The following is a 22,096-nucleotide window of genomic DNA, read 5'->3' as shown; positions in this document are numbered from 1 at the left end:
TTTTTTTTAGGTGAGGGAATGGAAGTTTTGAGTGAGTTCCCCCACTTTTTTCTGTGTGAGAAGTTATTCTCCACCTTGAACTTCAATAAGTCAAAGTACAGGTCTAGACTTAATGATGATCATCTTCAAGCCATACTGAGGGTCTCAGCTGCTTCCGCTCTAAAGCCAAATGTGGTTCAGATTTGTGAGAAGCGCTGTCAAGTCTCTGGCAGCAAGGAGTAGGCAATAGATGCCATGTTCAGAAGAACTGTTCATAATCTTCACTCAATGTTCTATTAATGTTCAGGACACTTCATGTTCAGAAGAAATAAATAATTAAAACTGTTAATAATGACATTTGAGGACTTTTTTTGTGAAATCCCTTTTGCGGCCCAGCCTCACCCAGACTTTGCCTCCTGCAGCCCCGAGGTAAATTGAGTTTGAGACCCCTGATCTAGGCTTTCAAGTTGGTATTGGCATTAACAGCTATACCTGTTAACAGGTTTCATATATGTAAAACGACCCTATTCAATTAAAGATCAGGCAGCTATTAATAAAGATGACTGCACACAATGATGAGCCATTTATTTACATGAATATGTGACACAAATATTATAATCTCATTGTTGCAAACAAGTTACAGGAGTAAGTGCAGTTGTTGTTTTATGTGATGTTCACCACTGTAATTACACCATAGTGAAAAAGAAATCTGAGAAATGCTGTAGTTGGTGTAGGTGTAGCAGGTTAATCACATTAAAAGTTCTGCATTGTGTAGTTATGAAAGTGAACTCTTGTCATTGCATTACCCTGTATAAACTGCCTGTACAATAAATTAACTTGTGATGTAATTATTTTGTGATTATAAATATTTAGATGCATGACATATTTTAAAAAAATGGACAGTATGTGATAGCTTTACTGTGTTAAAAGCAAAAGCTTTTGTCACAGGGTATTGTATATATGCTTTTGTGAATGTCTATGCATATGTATGCACAAACACAAATGATAAATAGAGGGAAAAACATCTTTGTTACCTATCAGGTGAATAAGAGGCTTTCGAGAAAGCTGAGCTGCTCACACATGTTCTGTTCAACTAAAAAACGAAGGAAAGAAAACAAAATTGGCACAGAAACAAGTTACATTTTGATTGTTAAAATCTATAGACACTTTTGGAAAGAAATAATTGACCTGTTAAGAGTGTGTTGACTGTCTTACAGAAGCCAGTTATAAGCTGAATGTGCTTTAAGAGAAATAAAGGACTCTAAACTCACACAAAACTCTGAGAAGCTTCTAAAAAAACAACACACAGCTCTTGCATTACCTTTTAACCAGGCTTGGGAAAAATAAATTGAAATGTGTTTCAAATCAAAGTACCTCAACATAAGTGTATCAACATTAACTACAAAATGCAGCAGCCAAAATAAAAACACTTCAATCAATAGTATTATAAAACAACAGAAACAAAAAAAAAATGACGATGGCTAAAGTCAACTTATTTTCCCAATACATCATTATTTCTCTGTAAAACTATGGTTTGTAAAGCTGCTGGACTTTCCATCCCCCACTGTATGTGTCTTGAGTCTTCACTGCTCTCCACTGCTCATTTGCATCTTTATACCAGCATTAATGGGGGCCAATTGTGTCTTATCCAATCACATTCCAGATCCTGTAGCTCAGCAGGGTTGTATCTTTATATTCTGGGTTCCTAAGAGAATCTTCATTGGCTTATTTTGCTAAGTAAAGAGAACAACTTTGGAGGACAAACTGCGATTGTAGATTCCTACATTGGGATTATTACCAAACACAACATACAAAGAAAAACCCACTGAGGCCATTTTTTCATCCCACTTATTCATTGAAGACTGAAAAGGTGAGTTGCACATTCTGAATTTACACTCAAATAATATCTGATTGCTGACATTATAAAATGTAAAATCTAAACATGCGTGGATGCACTGTTCAACAGTGTATTAAGTTCTTCAGTAACTTTTAAAAGCTTCTTTTTTGTTTGTTTGTTTATTTGGTTATAAATATTGTTTTTATCCTGACAAATGGACTGTAGCCCAAATAAGCTTCAACCTATTATATAAGTTGGAACCTGGCAGTCAATTTTGGAGAATTTGATGTTTCCCCATTCAAACATACAAAGAGGTGGCAACATCAGTGAATGCAAGTGAATGTGGGTTAAAGCTACGGATGAAGAAATGCAATCGTTTAAAGAAAATGCAACCACTTACCAACCTACCTGAAGGCAAAGATCAAGTGGGGGTAAATGGGTTTATTCAATTAACATAAGTAGTGATGGTCTTACAAATACAAAACAGAAAGCAGATAAAGTAAAAAGTGGAAACCAAGGGAGAAATGTATCAATAAGTCATGACTAAGAGTAAGTAAGAGAAAAAGCTTTAAAAAAGACTTTTATTTTGGCGTGGTGGTGTGACAACTTTAGGCTGCCCCACTCCCGTACTATGATTCAACTGGAGAAAGGTTTGTTTTAAAGCTTTTACACAGATGTAAACCAAATTATTAAAATTTCAGGTTGTTCGTTTAATGCTAGATGTACCTGCTGTTGACAATATTATTTTAACCCTTTATACAACGAAGTATTATTTTACTCACAGTAAGGTCTATTGTTTGAATAAGATAGGATAAACTTTATTTGTCCCGGAGAGGAAATTCTTGTCTTGTGCAAAAGAGTGCTACAACGTTGCTGTAAACAGTCAATAAAATAAAAAAATAAAAAAATAATAATTAACATTTGTTAAAGTTTGATTAAAGCAACAGTAAAGTGTGTAATGAGTGTTTTAATGAAGGTTTAATTTATTAAATAGCATAATGTCATTCTATTCGAAGTAAACATCACTATATATATATAAGAAATGGAGTACTTAATCTGCTCTTTTGTGGCTATTGTTTTTTGCTCAAACTTAACTAATATCTTTTTGTTAATCACTCTTATCTAAAGAAACTGTTGAAGCAAGTGTTGAAGAGAAGTTCTTTTGTTTCTGTTCATTGTTTTATTTATTTTAAACAGGACATTTTATTGTTTTGTTCATTTTAAACAGGATAAAGTGTCCAAACACAGAAAAAAACTCCTGCTGAAGCGACTGATCTCCACACTGTTATAAAGATGGTGTTTATTAAAGAGGAGAGTGAAGATGTGAAGATTGAAGAGACATTCACAGTCAAACAGGAAGATCTGCAGGAACAAACAGGTTAGTTTTCATTCTCAAAATCCATCTAGCAGCCCTGAGTGTGCTGCCTAGTTCTCCTAAATGCACATAAGCACTCATTGAAAAGACAGGAATGAGTTTCTTTCATCACTTGTTTTCATGTCTTTTGTCATTATTTTATGTATTATTAGTCTCCTATTTTATCTACCTTCTTAAGTTTATTGCTTTTCTTATTCTCCTACTATTTGTAAAGCGTCCTTGAGCACTGGCGCTATATAAAGTAAATAAAAACAATAAATGTAAAAAGTTTAACTGAGCTGATGATATTTGACCTACAATATTCTCATAGAAGATATCTGCTATTACGGTGATAGTGTTGGCTTAGTACTTTCCATTTGCATATGTCACGTTGATCACAATTCCCTTTTTTCATCAATTTCTTTATGGGTTTAAACTTGTTTTTAGTAGTTGTTACTAGTTCTCACAAATATGATCTATTTAATACCCGCAGGGTCTTAAAATGTCCTAAATTCGAAAACCTAAAATTTTAGGCCTTAAAAAGTCTTAAATTTACTGAAATATTGTGTTGTAGGTCTTAAATCTTTTTAAACAAGTCTTCATTTTCCTTTGTTCATGTTTTGTTACCCAATCTGGTCAAAACCCATACAATCACCAATAATCCATCTAAATAAATCTTTAAACTTTTCATTCAAAAAGATCATTTTAACTCTATTTATCATAATAGTTTAATTATTTTCATGCTTCATTTGTTTAAACGTGTTCCATGTATTTACTGCTGAGGACATCGACCTGCACAGATTGTTGTGCATAGATTTATATTATTATAGTTTTTAAAACTTGTGTTCATTTGTTTTATATTTTAAAGAAAGTTTATTTTGGAAAAAAGTGTGTGGATCCTAGTTGAGCTCTCTTGTTTTTACGCAATATTTAAGATTTTTTGCTAAGAAATATCTAAAATATTTTAACATAATTATTAATTTATTATTGTATCATTAAATGTATAAAATTACAACAAACTAGTCTAAAAATGACTTTTTTTTTGTTTAAGAAATGGATTACAGCATGCTGATGATATGCAAACATTTGAGTGTAAAGTTCATCAGAATATTAACCATGTTCTTCATTTACCAGCAGGCGGCGCCATTGGAATCTTTTTGCTTGAGACTTTTTTTAAAGAATACATTTTTAGATCCTAAAAACAGTGTTGTGCTGCTGAGGCATGGGACGATAGCCATTTTCAAAGTATAATGCAGTTTGAACAAAGTCAAGGTTTTAAAACTGCCAATATTTTCTGCTGTACCATTAATCGGTATATGTAAGGTTTTTTTTTTTTTTTACATTTTGTTTTAAGTTTTTCAGGGCAACAGTTTCTCCAGCAGAAAAGATATCCAAAGATGCTGTTTCAAATTGTAAAGAAATCTGTGTTTATGAAACAAATGAAGACAGCAGAAGTCAAGGATTCAATTGAATGATTTAGCCTGACATGTTTACTGCTGTAAAATATTTTATAAGTTTCTCAAAAGAAAATGTTTTGTGTTCAAAGAGGAAAAAATGTTTTTTTTTTTTACCCAGACATTTAAAAGAATATATTTTAGAGCAGTAATCAAAGTACCATGAAGCCGAATCTTATACTGGCCCATGCCTATAGCTGCTTGATGTTGCAACGTCATATTTTCTTATTTTAGTTTTCTTTGTACAGACATGAACACACTTGTTTGCAGAGCAAGTAGTGTGACCATTTTCTGACGTTTATTATTCCTGGTCATTTCTCCAATAGGCAACTGAAGTTGCAAAACAATAGCATATGAGATTGGGGCCCTGTTCCAGAAAGAAGGATAAGTGTAAAGTATTTTAACCCTGAAATGAGAGAAACTCTAGGTTTTCCGTTTCAAAATTGCAGGTTTGTCAAATTCGAGAAAGCAGGGTAAGTCAAGCCTGTCTCTGAAAGAGAGTTTTCTGTCTGTCTCCTCCCCTTTTTAAAAGATAAAGTGGTATTTCTCGCTTAGCCGTACATTTCCAGCCACCTATTTTTATATGCATTTTGGGTAGGCTATGAGGATAAAAAAAATTGGTTGATGTTAATGTCATGGTGCACATAACTTTTGAAAAATAAGCATAAAAAAACATGCGCATAACTGAGTAGCACTTTTACTAAACAAATTCCTGTTTGTGTGTTTAAAAAGGTTTGTTATAAGAGATCATATGATGATGAAAATGTGTGTGAATGCACAAACCAGCAGGCTGAGAACATTATAAACATCTGAAATGTTGTTTTGTTCATTCTAAAACGCATGAACCATTTCAATATTAATGTTATTATATTATTAATGACCTCCAGAGCATCTGTTCTCTGCATCTCATTGCTTCAAACGCCAACACGTGTTCATTGTGTGCCAGCATTGTCCTCTGAGCTGAAAGTCATTTAAATAAAAGATTCATGTAGCTTCTTCTACTGCACGAAATTCTGTTTTTACAGTTCATATTTGGGGCCTGTTAATCAGGAAGTGACGATTTTGTTCTCTTTGATTCATTGGATGGAAACGCAGCTTTATTCGCACATCTTTTATGTGACATCCCAGTTTTGCGCATAAATTTAATTCGCATTTTTGGATGGAATCATAGCTATTGCCTACATTTCAGTTACACAAAGAACAAAGTCACATAGCAGAATGGCTTGTCCTTTCTTAATGAATAATTAGCTTAAATTCACTAACCTTTGACGGACATGTACTGTAACTAGATTAATGGGATTATTACTAGTTCTAAAAAGATTTTTTAGTCCTGCTTACATTCTAAATGTCATATCAACCTCTACCACTTAATCAAAAAACCATTAATCGAGATAAACGATTATTCCATCATATAGAACACACACCTAACGCCATCTTAATCTGAGCGCTTTAATGGTCAAATGTATGCAAATTTGGGTCAGAGTGCTGTGTTTAGTGAATATTCATATTAACCCTTATTTGTGTAATAAACAAACAAGTTGAGAATCAAAAGACATGTGAAAGAGAAACCATATCAGAGCCGCACTATTCTTAAAGTGACAGTGCGCAATATTCCTGCTGCCGACTGTTTTTAGCATTAATCAAACAACAAAAGGAGAAAATCACTCACTGCTCTTGACTGAAAGACTTTTGTAGCTCAAATATTTTTCTGAAATTGAAAACTCTTGAGTATTTAATCTCTCATTAAATGAACTCAGAGATCAAGATTAAACTCTGAGTTGGTTGAACCTCCTTACTGAAACAGGCCCCAGGTCATCATGACATGATTGACAATTGTCGCTGTTTGTCATTATACTCTGTTTATCCTGAGAGCTGATGCTGAATATTCTTAGGGCTTTTCACACTTCAAATTGTTAACCCTGGGTCATTCTAACCCTGGATAAATTCTGGGTTATCTGTAGTCACCTTCCACACTGCTCATGCTATACCTGGGGTTAAAAAATAATCCTGGGTGTTCATTAACAGAGAGTTCACATTTTTAATCCCTGGGTTATCATTATTATTTTGTATATTTACGTCGTCACTGTCCCTGATTGGACAAACCACAAGTAACCTTTTTAGATGGCATTTCTGCATCTTGTCGGGTAGACCAAGTAGGTCTTCAGCTAAGCCTCGGGGCATACACAAAGACAAGAAAACAAAAACAAAAGTACAAATAAATGAAAACAAGTAGCAAAGTATGTCATCTTGCCATCTCCTCATCACTCCTGTTTAAAGCAAATGTGGCATTAAGAATTTGCATAAGTTTTATATAATAATGCAAACTTGCAAATATAAGCGTGAATTATGCATACTTGCTATGGACATGAAGGATTTGTCTCAATCGAGGAAACAACACAAGTAATCTAGAGCGAGTGCATTTGGTTATTTCCATTTAAAGTCACAGGCACAAAAAGAGCTTGGTTTGCCTTTGACCCCCAAAATTAAATATTCTACAAGGTATATGATCTGATTTTGAGCTGAAACCTCAGACACATTCTGGGAACACCAAAGACTTATTTTGCATCATGTAAAAAATTTGTAATTGTAGGAACCTTTTAAAGGGATAGTTGTGCAGAAATGAAAATAGCCTCACCATTTACTCTTCCTCGTGTGGTTTTAAACCTTTATGAGTTTCTTGATCCTGTTAAACACAAAAGAAGATATTAAAAAAAGAAAAAAAAAAAACGCTACTGGCTTACTGTGTTCCACAATAAAGGAAATGTCTAAAACTACATGACGGAGAGTAAATGGTAAGGCCATTTTCATTTGTGGGTGAAACATCCATTTCTTGCTTATCGCTTTGAGCCTTCATACTAAAGTTAACTTTTTTTTTTTTAGATCTGATGGTGCTGAAAGAAGAGACTCATAGACAGAATGAAATAGATGAGAAACAGCAGTTTGAGAAACCCAAAGAAATAATGACTGATGAAAAACCCCCACTGACTAAAAAGACTTCATCACACGAAAGACTTCGGAAATCAAAATCTGGGTGTAATTTTAGCTGTAAACAGTGTAGAAAGAGTTTCAGTCAGAAGTCAAAGCTTGATGTTCACATGAGAGTTCACACAGGGGAGAAACCTTACACCTGCGAACAGTGTGGAAAGAGTTTTAGTCAAATACAAGGCTTTAAAGCCCACATGAGAATTCACACTGGAAAGAAGAAGTTTCCATGCCAAGAGTGTGGAAAAAGCTTTTATCATGCTGGAAACCTTGCAGCACACATGAGAATTCACACTGGGGAGAAGCCTTTCAGCTGTAAGCAGTGTGGAAAGAGTTTCAGTCAAAAGCCAAACCTTGATATTCACATGAGAATTCACAATGGGGAGAAGCCTTTCAGCTGTAAACAGTGTGGAAAGAGTTTCTGTCAAAAGCCAAACCTTGATGATCACATGAGAGTTCACACAGGGGAGAAACCTTACACCTGCGAACAGTGTGGAAAGAGTTTTAGTCAAAAACAAAGCTTAAACACCCACATGAGAATTCACACTGGAGAGAGGAAGTTCCCATGCCAACAGTGTGGAAAAAGCTTTTATCATGCTGGAAACCTTGCAGCACACATGAGAACTCATACTGGGGAGAAGCCTTTCAGCTGTAAACAGTGTGGAAAGAGTTTCAGTAAAAAGCCGAACCTGATTGCTCACATGAGAGTTCACACTAGTGAGAAACCTTACACCTGCGAACAGTGTGGAAAGAGTTTAGGTAAAAAACAAGACCTTTACATCCACATGAGGATTCACACTGGAGAGAAGCCGTTTACATGTGATCAATGTGGAAAGAGCTTCTCAACCAAAGCTAGCCTCAAGAACCACATGAATGGTCACACTGGAACCATAGTGTTCACATGTGATCAGTGTGGAAAGAGTCTCACCCGCAAAGACACCATTAAGAAACACATGAAGATTCACTCAAGAGAGGATCATTTTAAATGCAGTGAATGTGGAAAGGGCTTTAAGTGTAAAAGAAGCCTCAGCGCTCACCTAAAACTTCACAATAGAGAGCAGAGTCCTCAACATTGAGGTCTTGTCCACACAAATTTGGGTATATTCAAAACGACAGCTTTTTCACTGAGTTTGGCTGTTTATTCACGTTAAGTTTATTTATAAACTACCTTTGAGAGGATCACATGCTTATGATTGTCCACGGCTGGTCGCACATTAGATAAAACATGATTCACCAATCAGATGATTCCTGACTCACTATAAATAGAGTTTCTTACCTTAGTTATCTTCATCTTGAAGAATCCCACTCCCACCTTTACTCCCCCTTCTTTCTAGATTAGGCAACACCGCAGCCCAGTGGTTAGAACAGTTGCCTCACAGTAAGAATGTCACAGGTTAAAGTCGCTACTAACCAGTTGACATTTTTGTGCAGTTTGCTCATTCTCCCCGTGCTCGTGTGGGTTTCCCCTGGGTTCCCTAGTTTCCTCCCACAGTCCAAAAACACACAACCTAAGTAAACAGAGCATTACATTGGCACCATAGTCGAGCTCTTAGTAAGCCTTATATCTCCCTTAAGCCAACCCTATATCTGTCATTAGAATAGAAACAAGTCTACGGAGTTCATCGAGATCTACCTGAGCTTACACTCCCCTCTCGCCCTGCTTACAGGTGGGGGTGGTACTTTGGGTTAAGTTACCTGAAGACGGACGAGTTAACGTCACTTCTGAGGAACTGCACTATTAATTGTCTTCAATAAAGTTTTCTCCACGTAAGAACTTTGGTCAGCTTACTTATTTTATGCATTAGAGTCAACTATACATTGGCGAGCCACCCAGGAACAGTTAAGCCAAATACAGCAAAATTTAACAATGTGCTTCAACTTATTATGAACTGATAACCATATTTGTGCACATTGCACACACTGTAAAAACTGCAGGGTCCCACACAATTCTTTCATGGTGTCACAACACAAATTAAGTTAACTTAAAACTTTTAACAAATTTATGTGGATTGAACATTAAGTTGTTCCAATGAAATCTCAAGAATTGTGTTATTTCAGCACATTTTAATTAAGTAGTCTGAACAAGTAAAAAAAAAAAACAAGTTTATTTTTTCTGTTCAATAGAGATAAGATTTTTCCGGCACATTTCTAAACATTATAGTTTTAATAACTAATCTCTAATAACTGATTTATTTTATGTTAGCCATGATGACAGTAAATTAGACAAGTTATTGTATAAAGATGGTTTGTTCTTTAGACTATCAAAAATATATTGCTTAAAGGGGCTAATAGTTTTGTCTTTAAAATGGTTTATTAAAAAAATTAAAATCAAATAAGACTTTCTCCAGAAGAAAAAATATTATCAAACATACTGTGAAAATGTTCTTGCTGTGTTTTGCATAATTTATGAAATATATATAGAAAAAATGAGCTGCACGAATCTGGCTAAAATGAGAATCGCGATTTTTTTGCCTTACATAAAGATCACGAATTACTTAAGATTCTGTAGATGTAAAATAAAGGTTAATATAAGTGTGTTATTCTCAAACATGTGGTAAAACAGCAATAGGCTTTGTGTAGCTGTACTGTTGGTTTAAATACTAAATTTTGTATAGACTTGGAATGGTGGATTAAACAGACTTGAGATTTGTCCTGGTCATTAATGCTGATGATAATTCTGATGTTGAATTATTGTTTGAGACATATGCTTACAACCTGTCATTTTCTGCTTAAAATCCGCCACTGACGTTATTTTCGTTAATACAGAAGTCTGGGTGGATATTTTTGCATTTCGTTCGGTTTTGGATACTTTTAGCGCTGGAATCAGTTAGCTACATCTGGCAACACTGTGTGCTCTTTCGGTTTAATATTTACAGCTAAGAGTGGTTCACTTCCCGCGCGGCTCCCAATCGATCCCTCTTTGCTACAAACTGAATGTTATTTAAAACTTTACTACCTGTTATTCACAGCTTATGCAGGTTCTGTTCACTAAAGTAGACTTCATTCAGTGTGCACACCCGCCCACTCTGTGGTAACAGCTGACGGTCAGCTCACGTCACGTGTGATTTTGCGGTCACAAATACATTATTACATGAAGACAAAAATGAAATTTTTGGGGTGAATTATATCTTATAAATACAGCATGTGACTCTTTCAACACCATTCGGAGGTGTCTACTTTGCTAAACAACAAATGTAAAACTATGTGAAGACTTGTTCGGCCACTTTTTCTTCTCTCCTGAACTTGAAAATATGATTCACAGAATCATAGCAATGCTGGATTAAAAGGTCGAATCTAGATTGCAATCTTTTTACGATTAATTGTGCAGCTCTAGTGTGTGCGTGTTTGTGTGTGTGTGTGTATATATATATGTATATATATATGTATATATATATATATATATATATATATATATATATATATATATTAGTGCTTTCAAAATTAGTGGGTTAACGCATGCGATTAATTGAAAATATTTAACACGTCAAAAAAAATTTATGCAATTAACGCAGTTGCAATATTTTTTTTTTACTTCCTGTTGTGGTGGATGTGTTCAACATGCAAAGAAATATGAATAAGACAAAGGAAGCACTTTTTGAAGGCATTCAGTATAAAACAATTAATGTTGCATCACCAGAATATACAGAGCCAGGATATACAGAGTGGCTCCCGCACGTTGTGTGTGTCTGTCTGTCTGTGTCTGTTTCGTTTCAGGGGTTGAGTAAGCGACGTATCTGAGTAGGGGCGTGTGCGTGCGAGACATACCTGAAGAGCGGTGGGGGTGAGTTGTGCGCCACGTACCTGAAGAGCTAGGTGGGATGGAGAGGGGTGTGCAACATATTTAAGGACCGCATGGGAGACGTGCGATTTCCGGGAGATTATCATTCATTTGCGGGCATCCGGGAGTCTCAGTGCATTTCGGGATACTCCCGCAACTTCCGGGAGACTTGGGATGTCTGGACTGGACTGTCTTAGCAACTGGATGAATGTAAAGGAGGACTGAGAAAAATTGTTTCTGCTCTATAATTAATGTTCTCAACTCACAGCAATACAACTTTACAATGAGTGCAATTGTTTGTATTCAATATTTTATTATTATTATTAATATTATTATTATTATGCAATGCCTGTGTATTGGCATTTTTTTGCAGTCCACTTAGAATCCAAATAATTTTTTCTTTTTTGGCATTGATTGTTTTGAATTCAAATGGCATTAAGATGCCTGTGTTTTAATTTCTGTAATAAATGTGGCTGTAAAACCAGGATATTGATGTTGTTTACATGAAGAAATCTGTGTTACAAGTTAAACAAAAATTCTAATAAACAATTATATTTTGAATTTAAATAGTTTTTGTCTTGCGTTTACATTAATTTAATCGCGATTAATTTAAAAAATGTGATTAATTAGTAAATTGTTTTAATCGATTGACAGCAGTAATATATATGTATATATATATATATATATATATATATATATATATATATATATATATATTATATATAAAATAGAGTTCAGTTGCAAAACGCAATAAACGCCATTTTTTTGACATTTGCATTTTATTATTGGAAATTGCTGTTCAGATGTACCTTAATCTATGTGTGAATTGCTGCCATCAATAACATTTAAGAATGTACATTTTACGCTGAGTAAAAAATTAATTAAAAAAAAAAAAAAAAAACGCAATATCTGCCAGACCAATTTATTTACAAAGTGCGGTTATAACAGATATAGAACGTTCAGGAAGCTGTGCGAGCTCAGCATCCCCCGGGAAGAGAGTTTGCTCTGAGTTTGCTCATTGATTTGACAATAATATCAAAACAAAAAACATAATTTTAAAAAGAGGAATCAATAGGCTAACTAATAAAAGCTATTAGTCACGTAGGCTACGTCACTGATCAAAAGCTGTCTGTCAGTCAGAGAATCTTTTCAGAATCAAGCTAGCGGGAGTTTTCACAGACATCTTCAACCTCTCGCTCTCTCGGTCAGTGGTTCCCACATGCTTTAAGACAACTACTATTTTGCCCATACCGAAATCAGCTAAAACCACATGCTTAAATGTCTGGCGTCCGATTGATTTGACACCCATCTTCAGCAAGTGCTTTGAGAAGCTGATTAAAAAGCACATCTGCTCTGTACTGCCTGCTCACACTGACCCTCTGCAATTTGCATACAGGAATAACCGCTTCAACGATGATGCAATTGCTTTCACATTGAATACTGCTCTGTCTAACCTGGTAAACAAAAACACATACGCGAGAGTGCTGTTTGTGGACTACAGCTCAGCATTCAAAACCATAGTGCCTGCCAAGTTAGTAGGCTCTGGGTCTACACACCTCTCTGTGCAAATGTATCCTGGACTTCCCGTCAAGCAGACGCCAGGTGGTCAGAATGAACAACATAACCTCATCCACACTGATCCTCAACACTGGTGATCCACAGGGCTGTGTTCTCAGCCCACTCCTGTACTCCCTGTACACACATGACTGTACAGCCAAACACAGCTCCAACGTCATCGTTAAATTTTCTGATGACACAACGGTAGTGAGCCTAATCACTGATAATGATGAGACGGCCTACAGAGAGGAGGTGCACACTCTGACGCAGTGGCATGAGAAAAACCACCTCTCGCTTAACATCAGCAAAACCAAGGAGCTGGTGGTGGTTTTCAGGAAAGAGAATAGAGAACACACCCCCATCACCATCAACAGGACACCAGTGGAGAGAGTCAGCACTTTCAAGTTTCTTGGAGTACACATCGCTGAGGATCTGACATGGACTGCTCACACAGACGCAGTGCTTAGGAAGGCACAATGCCTCTTCTTCCTCAGGTGTCTCAGGAGGTTTAGAATAAGCCCTCACATCCTCCGCTCATTCTACACCTGCACTGAGAGTTGCTTCCTGTCTGCCTGTATTATCACCTGGTATGGAAACAGCACCAGCAGCAATCGCAAAGGCCTGCATAGGATGCTAAGTATGAGGTGAATATCCCTCCCTCCAGGACATCTACACCAGGCAGTGCATGAGGAAAGCCAAGAGAATCATCAGCGACTCCAGCCACCCAAGCCAAAGACTTTTCTCTCTGCTACCCTCAGGCAGATGATTCCGCAGCATCCGGTCACGCACCAGCTGGCTGAAGGAAAGTTTCGTCCCTCAGACTATGAGGCTGATGAACACTTAACACACCACACACAGACTCTTCCATACCTCTCACTGCACACCATCAATATGTAGCATGCACTGCATATTAACCAATCTATACATTAAACAATACTGCCTACAACTATGTGTACACCTATTCATTGTACATATCGCTGTCAACACTGCCAATTTTATATTGTCCTGTTTTTTTGAGAGTATGCTGTTGGATTTTGCACTGTCATTGTATTTGCACTGTCTAGAGCACCTAAGCTTTTCACTCATCATAGCACACATGCTGCTGATGATGTGACAATAAAAGTGATTTGATTTGATTTATATATTTGTAACGTTGGTGCAGTTTTAGCCTTTTTAAGAATGACCAAATCATTATTGACCAGTTTAAGCGAGAGCTTTATATGAATCTTACGTTCATTTTGCTTTATTGGGATGACTTTGTTATATTGACTTATTTGTCGCTTATTTTATGCTGGCCACATATGGTTTCACTGAACTACACGGTAATTAGACAAAAACCTTTAATACAAGCAGACAGTTACAATTTTTGTTCAAACAATGTCTCGTTGTGCGGGGTAAAGGTTTGTGGTCGTTGCGCAAATATCTTCTGTAAAGGCCTTTCATTTTCTTTTTTTCTTGAGGGCTCCATAGCTTAAAAGACAGCAACCTACCACCGTCTGACGTGTTGTGCAACAGTGCTGAAATATATCGACAGCTCTTCAGTTTAAAAGAAATCGACTTCTGATTGGATGAAAGATTAACTCTGGGTCTGATTGGTTGCAGTTTTACCGTCCTGTTGCTGAGGGATTGTGAAAGCCTACGCCCACGCTTCTGTTTGACTTTTGATTGGATGATCCGATTGACACTGATGGGTTGTGATTGGTTCCGATTAATGCTCTTTTACTTTTTTGTTGCTGAGGCTGAGACTGATAGACACTAGTAAGTCTAACAAGTTAGTCAGGCAAACCCCGCCTTAAACATGTACGTACCAATAAAATGGATTAAGGAAAATAAAGTCAGTGTAGGACTGGAAACCTATGTAAAAGACCAAAAAATGTTAGAGGATTGGTCTGGTGGAACATGGTGCCATTGGATCGAAGCCACCTAAAGGCGATTGGAAGAGTTTTCCTGCCCAAATACTGAGTGCAAAAGGTAAGTAAAACAGTTGTAATATTAACCCACTGTGACGTATTGAATTTATAGTTAGAAAGTCTGGTCCACAATTGGCCATATATAAACCAAAAGAAATGTAAAATTATGCTAACGTTAAAGGCTGAACAGGAATTACTGTGTAAGCAAAGGTGGCGATGACGATGCCATATTCAGTTGATACAGTGATTACCTAACAACATAAAAATAATCAAGTCAACAAAGAGACAGTTTGGTGTGCCTCACGTTTTTATCGTTTTCAGATACTGAGGTGTCAACATAGCCTTTCTATTTGCCGTAATTTTGACAAATAACAAAAATTCAACAAACTTTTGAAGAACTAATACTTGTGTACCAGCTATTTTAATATGCTAAACGGTAATTACGTAATGGTACTTGTTTCTGCATTACCAAACAAATGCTACCATTATGCTAGATGAGTAGTATGTATCCTTAACATATAATGTTAGTTAAAAAAAAAAAAAAACGTATTGAGGATAATGCATTTAAAATGCAACAACAATTAAATGTATTTTATGTCAATGCATGTTCAAGTAATTCTCTATAATTACACCTCACCTATGCCTCACCTATTAATTGTATTAACGTTACAACATAACAATAAGTTAACATTTAACAAATCTGTGGTACAATGTTTATAGTGATTAATATTTGTAAATCTTATTTTGAGTACATTTGACATTTAGCAGATTATTTCTTAGTTAGCATGTTCTAATGCAGTGGTACTCAAAGTGGGGGTTGGGACCCCCTGGGGGGTCGCGGGACAATGACAAGGGGTCGCTTGGTGATATCCAAAACTCAAATGAATTTTATTAAACTATTAGAATTACCATATTTTATTCATAACCGACAGAATATAGTTAATAGTTGCATTAAAGAAACAACAACATAAAAATAACAATCAGCCATCAGCCTTTAATTTTAAAAGCAAAATGTAATTAAATCCATAAATGACTTTAAAAAACATTATATGGCTAATAGACTGTTGCATTTTTGTGTTGTCAATAAGCTAATGTTTATATTTGCCTATAGTTGTGTCTGCAACGTTTACATATTTACAGTACAACCACCTTGAAAAATGGGGGTCGCGGGCCACTGATTTGATTATTTTTGGGGTCGCGAGCTGAAAAGTTTGGGAAACCCTGTTCTAATGCATGACATCAAATCTTGTTTCCTTATATAATTTTTCTCTTAATTAAAATCCATAGGACTTTTGTTCATCTGAATAAATGCATTTTTTAATGAAATGTGAACAGATAATTAGATTGAATGTGAGTGTATTATAATATTTTTCATCTTTACAGAACAAGTCAGTTACTGATTTGCTCAACCCCCATGCCCTGGAATACACAAAAAATTTGAAAGCTACAAGAAACTCCCAAGGGCGTTGATGGATTAATTTTTTTCGGCAGAGGAGATGTCAAAATGGTCAGTCACTAGAAAAAATGGGGTTCTTGGGGATAAAAGGCCCAGCCTTAACCAAGAAAAGGTTAATAGGTAAGCACACTACAATATTACTTGCATTGGACAGTTCATATTTTATGCAGGTATAAAACTAGATATGCAAGAATTAAATTTATATGCAGTGATTGTTAACATACTATATGCAACACAGGCTCATTCTGAAATAGCTCTATATACATTTCAGGAGATCGCAAATATGTATGTTTATGTAGCCAGAGCTACATATGGCTGCATTTCATCTTTAAAACGAATGCTACTGGGCAGTATGACGCCGTTTCTTTTCTCGCTTATCAGCTGACCACTTACCTCTGAATGAATAGCTTATCTGGTGTTAGTCCAGTAGCTCAACACATACGTCAGTGGACTTGACACAGAGTGGAGTTGATTGCGACAATGGGGTTGGAGTCCATTGAAGAACGTTTCCAGAAAGGATGCAAGTCAAAATAAAAAGCAAAAAAATAAATAAAATTAGTAAACAACAAGATGTGATTGTGGTAAAATGTGAAAATGTAGTAAAAATCATGGTACTTTCTTTTTTTCGGATTGCTTTTTAAAGCACTGCAGATGGGTTTAGGGAAGGGGCAAGGTGGGGGGATCTGTCGATTGGTCAGTCAGTAAGTCAGTCGTCGACAGCGGCCTTTGGTGGATTTACGTGAGAACAACAAATGTGAATGGCACTCACAAGAGAAATTTGCGAGAACAAAAGCTGCAAAAAAACACACCTCCTGGGACATATTTTGCTCTCTCCAGAAATGTATATTGGGGTACATAATCAGAATGAGCCTGGGTTGACTATATGTTAGGGCTGCACAATACATCAAGAAATTAATGTGATCGCAATAATTATTATACCTGGTTTTCTGTTGAAGCTTGCTTTAAGCTCTTTGTTTTTACAGGCCCTGAGCACAATACTATCAGACTTTCAACAAAGATGTAATCTTGTTGACCTCCCCTAATGATAAAAATGTTGTAAAACAAAGGAAAAAACAGCACTTGCATGAGATTGGTCTCATATTAAATGCTTTTGAATTTAAAAAAGCATGGGACAGTACTATGGTTTTAAGAAGAATGAATCAAAGAAGGCTTCAAAGATAAAGTGCCACTCGATGTAAGGTAAATGTTTTTATTTTTCTTTAAGTTATAAGTATTGTAATTGTAATACTGTGTACTCGTGTTTTACTGAGTCATTATGTAATGATGCATTAATACCAATGCTTTTCATTTTGTGTAGTTTGGAAATACTTATAGGATGTGGTAACAAGCTTATTAAACCACACTTAACTGAAGGTCAAGAACTGGATGGCAGAATTATTTTAAAGGTCTTCAAGTTGAAGGCCTTATATGTTAGACCCTCAAGACCACTACTCTTGGCAAGTCAGGTGTAATTGTTTAATTTAAATGAAACATCCTTGTAGGATTATTTTTGCCATAATTGTTTCTAGACCTGCCGATAATTAATAATTCATAATATTGTGATGACGAACATACACAGTTTGGATATCATGGGTACTGTAATGTAGTATGGATTATTAACTTCTTAAACTTTTAAAGTGTTTTCAAGAATATTCAGATTGCAGGGGCGTAGCAACCGGGGGGGACGGGGGGATATGTCCCCCTCACTTTTAGAGACAGACAATTTAGAAACAGGAGCTTAAGAATGTAAACTTCTGGATTTCATACAGCTGTCCCCCCTGTCAGGCACGGGGATCGAACCCAGGTCCCTGGCGTGTGAGTGTGGACTACTTCCCACTGAGCCACTGGTAGTTGAAAGAACCCAGCAATGAGACTCTCAGATTCCTTGAGGAGTTTTATTAACAACAAAAAACAATCTTCAATGGAAAATGAAAAAACTGTTAACAAAAACAGGAAACTTCAGGTTTCAAAAAATACAAGATAACAAGAGCAGGAAACTTCAGGTTTCAAAAAGGACATCAACTTAGACAGGCAAAAACGTCTAAACAGAAAAAATCCAAAAACTCCAAGGACTATTAGATACAAGAGAACAAGCTCAAATAACGAGAAAGAAAGACTCACTGTAGGTGACAGGCATGGGTCAACAATAACCAAGCAAAGAACAAAGGAAAAAAGGGTTACTTTTATACAAACAACTAAACAAGGAACATGTGAAACTGATCTCGGTGATTACAGGTAACCAAAAAAAAAAAAAAAAAAAGTTGAAGTGGCGACATCTAGTGGCGAATAAAAATCATTACATGAAAAATAAACCAAAATTCCTGACACCCCCACTGTTAAAATGTCCATCACGCCCCTGTCAGATTGTACTTGTAGTGGTGTTCATAACAGTGCTAAAGGCTGCTTAATCTTAATAACTTTTTACGTTTTTTTTTACCTGTACAGTAAGGTTATATTTATCTTTTAAAGTCAATGTGACACTGCAAAAGATTTCAATTTCATAACCATTGTTAAATAGCAAATGAAAATAAAGTGTTCTAATCAATTTATGAAATGAAGTTAAAACTAATACAAGTTGTATTTAAACATATAATAACAGTAACAGATCTTTTTTTCTCTCTCTCTTCTTGCTGTTAATTTTAATGCAGAACCTAAACATGGCTAATGAGAACTTTTTTGAAATAGTGATACCTATATTTTACTTTATAATCCATTTGCAACTTAATTTGGTAGAAATATTTATTTTCTCTGGACATGAATATTAGATAAAGCAATACATTAGGTATTCTTTGTTTATTACACCTGTTAAACTAACCTTGTCTTGCAGCTTAGGTCAACATTGTGATAATACCACATACTGTGATAACAAACATAATCCAAAGACAAAAATCTCACATTGGCAGTAGTCTGATTGTGTCTAAATGTACACTGTTAAAAATTGTCCCGTTAAAAAACAGTAAAATACTGGCAGCTGCAGTTGCCAGCAATGTACTGTTATTTTACAGTATGTTGCTGTAAAAATACATGGACTACATTGATTTACACAATACTCAAGTGAACTCATTTTGCTCACTGAAAGCAACTGCCTCAACTTGGTCAACTGCTGAATGAGTTTATGAAGTAATGTGCTATATATGCTTAGAAGCATACTTATAATGATAACTTATTTTAGGTAATTAGAAAAGTTCGGTTTAACTCTAATGTCTTATTTTTCACAACAGCACACATACATGTAAATCTGGAATCACCAGAGAGATTCTGACTGCATCAGCAACTAAACAGCTGCTGTCTTTAAATAGAGAAACATGCAGAATAACATCAGCAGTTCATTGTTCATCTTTAACTCATACACTGGCTCTACTCTCCTCCACAACGGTGACAGACAGAAGAAATTAGCTTCAGGTTTTACAGTAAAATACTGTTTTTTCCTTGATTTAACAGTAATCTACTGGCAGCTGTGGTTGCCAGCAATATACTGTTTTTTTACAGTCTATTTCCGTAGTGTAAATTAACAGAATATTACTGTTAAAATACATTTTTACACTGTGTTTTTACCTCTCACACCTTTAACCCTTTAAACCCCAGAGCAAATACTTCAGTTTTAATTGAAGTGTCCACACTACTGAGTGTTCAAGAAACATGTAGCAAAGCTGAAGTAAATTCATTAATTAACTGACTAATTAAATGATAATTGAGGATTAACAATGAACAAATGAAGAAATACTGAAGGGAAAAAACAAGAACAGAACATACAAAACTTTAGTCACAGCTTTATAATGAAATAACCCGAAGAACAACAAATGATTAAATCATTTAAATGATCAGCGGATGATTAAATAACTCTACAAACATCATCACCAGCTACACTTATTACTTAATACATGTATTTTTGTATAACATCTACTAAAGTTCGTCTTGAGAAAAAGTGAAAGTTTTACGTCACCATCATGGAGAACAGAGTTTGCTTTAGTTGGGCTCTTAGCCCTGTCATATTTAACTTTTATATATCTTGGCTGCTGCAATTGTTAAGAACTTTGTTTAAAAGGCTCCTTTGTTGTGGCAAGTCAGCCAAAAACCTAAATAAGATCTGGTGATGTTCATGTTGCTAATAAATGGCAGAGTCTGTTCTCATTTAGTATAATAAAATTTACTGCTCCTATTCAATGTTAAATCTATTGTTTTACATTATATGTCTATATATGGCAATGATTTCTGGAAGTTTTTAAGAATATCTTGGACAATAACACTGCTCTATGGTGTAAATCGCACTCAAAGAGACATCAATAATCAGCGTATGAACCTCAATAATGGTGACAACTAACAAAATTAACAGTTTAACTCACAAACAGGCAACTGAAAGTCTAAACATAAACAACAGCAGAATCAAACACACATAAAGAAAACTGTTAGACCATTATACAACATTTATTTATACTGCAATGCATGCTGGGATATTTGTACCGTGCCACTCCCAGCATGCATTGCAGCATGAAACATTTGAGATGTTACCATTGTTGAGATACAAGGTCAGATTCATGAGGTCTGAGTGTGTCCTTGTCATAACTGAACTGTTTTTGTATGTTATTTCTTAACTGTTAAGTAATTACGGAGGTATCTTTTCTGTTTCCACTTCTCATTAATTAAATTAATACCTGCAGCTAAGCATAAAATCTATTGCATGAGGCCCTTCATCTAGATTTATAACAAAACATTTATCAGAACTAATTTTAGACTAATAGATTTCTCTATTTATTGACTTCCCAACTTTATTGCTATAGTATAAATGTTTTGTAAACTCTGTATTACAGCAGTTGGAAAGTCTTCTTAAATGAGTTCAAGGGTGAAGAGCCCAACTAAATCAGCCCCTCACTCCATTACGGTGACACAAAAAACACCTTAATTTCTGTTGGATCTCAATGAGAATAGTATGGAAGTCAAATCAGTCAGTAATAAGTGTGTCTGCTGTTGTTTGTGGAGTTGTTTAATGATCCTCTGCTTAGACTGAAGCTATTTTATTTGATTTTATTTAATGTTGTAACTCAAGTCACTGTTTGTGTTTCTTGTTTATTTTCTTCAGTAATTGTGATTATTAACAGCAGGTGTTCATCAGTGTCTTAATTCACTCATTAGTGTTCATTAAAACTGTCAGGTGAACTATATTAGTTAACTAGTGTATGAAATAGTGAACAAGGACACAAAGTGTGATTTCAAACACAGACTTCAAAACATCGAATCTGAACTCTATTAGCTCACAGTTTTCTGCAGTTGGTTACTAACAGAATATTACTGTTTTAGTGAAAAAACATTATTTTACCGTAGAATCTGACCGTTTTTTAACAGCAATTTTTTACAGTGTATGTCTTGCAATGTTAACTTCTTTTTATCTCTCGTTAAAGCTCCTTTTCACATTTGTAGACATGGTTAAAAAGTTCAACAATACTAGGAAAAATTCGTTGTGCACAATATCTGATCTGTACTGTATTATTTTTGAAGACTGAAACAGACTGCTCTGATGACAGCTGGTTTGAGGTTGACATGCCAGGTGAAATTATCCACCAATCACCAGGAACTGCTTCTGATGAGAATATGAACACTGACTTCAATGACCAATCTTCCACACAAAACACTGAGTGCCTGTTTTGATTTTATGCTTTTTTTTGTGTACTTCAGCCTAGGGCTGCACGATTCTTTAGATGTAAATAAAGGTTAATATAAGTAGGCTATTATTATTCTTGTTAATTCTCAAACATATTGTCACCTTGGAATTATAAGGTTTTCTCTGCGTTCTG

The 22,096-nt window shown here is 35.4% G+C and overlaps 4 protein-coding genes across 15 annotated transcripts in view; 3 read left to right on the top strand and 1 right to left on the bottom strand.

Annotated features, from left to right (window-relative positions):
• zgc:174653 overlaps positions 1-22,096 on the bottom strand; it is a 954,986-nt gene that overhangs the window by 229,327 nt on the left and 703,563 nt on the right. The window lies entirely within an intron of this gene.
• Positions 1-22,096, top strand: part of znf1065 (zinc finger protein 1065) — a 207,657-nt gene that overhangs the window by 111,744 nt on the left and 73,817 nt on the right. The gene's annotated exons all lie outside the window — the stretch shown is intronic.
• The window catches only part of LOC108183924 (uncharacterized), a 667,181-nt gene that overhangs the window by 621,530 nt on the left and 23,555 nt on the right, over positions 1-22,096 (top strand). The window lies entirely within an intron of this gene.
• On the top strand, positions 1,699-10,699 carry LOC110439430 (uncharacterized). Of its 2 annotated transcripts, none has more exons than XM_021475456.3 (3): positions 1,699-1,849; positions 3,045-3,194; positions 7,505-10,699. In XM_021475456.3, exons 2-3 carry the CDS (start codon positions 3,110-3,112, stop codon positions 8,680-8,682), a joined length of 1,263 nt encoding a protein of 420 aa, XP_021331131.2. In that variant the 5' UTR covers positions 1,699-1,849; positions 3,045-3,109; the 3' UTR covers positions 8,683-10,699. The 2 variants fall into 2 exon arrangements, with proteins under 2 accessions (XP_021331131.2, XP_073803786.1); XM_073947685.1 differs by lacking the exon at positions 1,699-1,849 and adding an exon at positions 2,435-2,466.

This window comes from Danio rerio, chromosome 4, assembly GCF_049306965.1.
Source record: "Danio rerio strain Tuebingen ecotype United States chromosome 4, GRCz12tu, whole genome shotgun sequence".
In the NCBI taxonomy this organism is placed as follows: Eukaryota; Metazoa; Chordata; class Actinopteri; order Cypriniformes; family Danionidae; genus Danio; species Danio rerio.
The sequence above is the reverse complement of the archived record's forward strand: the minus strand, read 5'-3'. Positions and strand labels throughout refer to the sequence as shown.

What these genes read in the sequence shown, in the direction of transcription:
- LOC110439430 (XM_021475456.3), top strand. Translation starts at nt 3,110, where the DNA reads ATGGTGTTTATTAAAGAGGAGAGTGAAGATGTGAAGATTGAAGAGACA. An exon ending in AGATCTGCAGGAACAAACAG is followed by an intron (nt 3,195 to 7,504) that starts GTTAGTTTTCAT and finishes TTTTTTTTTTAG; the next exon opens with ATCTGATGGTGCTGAAAGAA.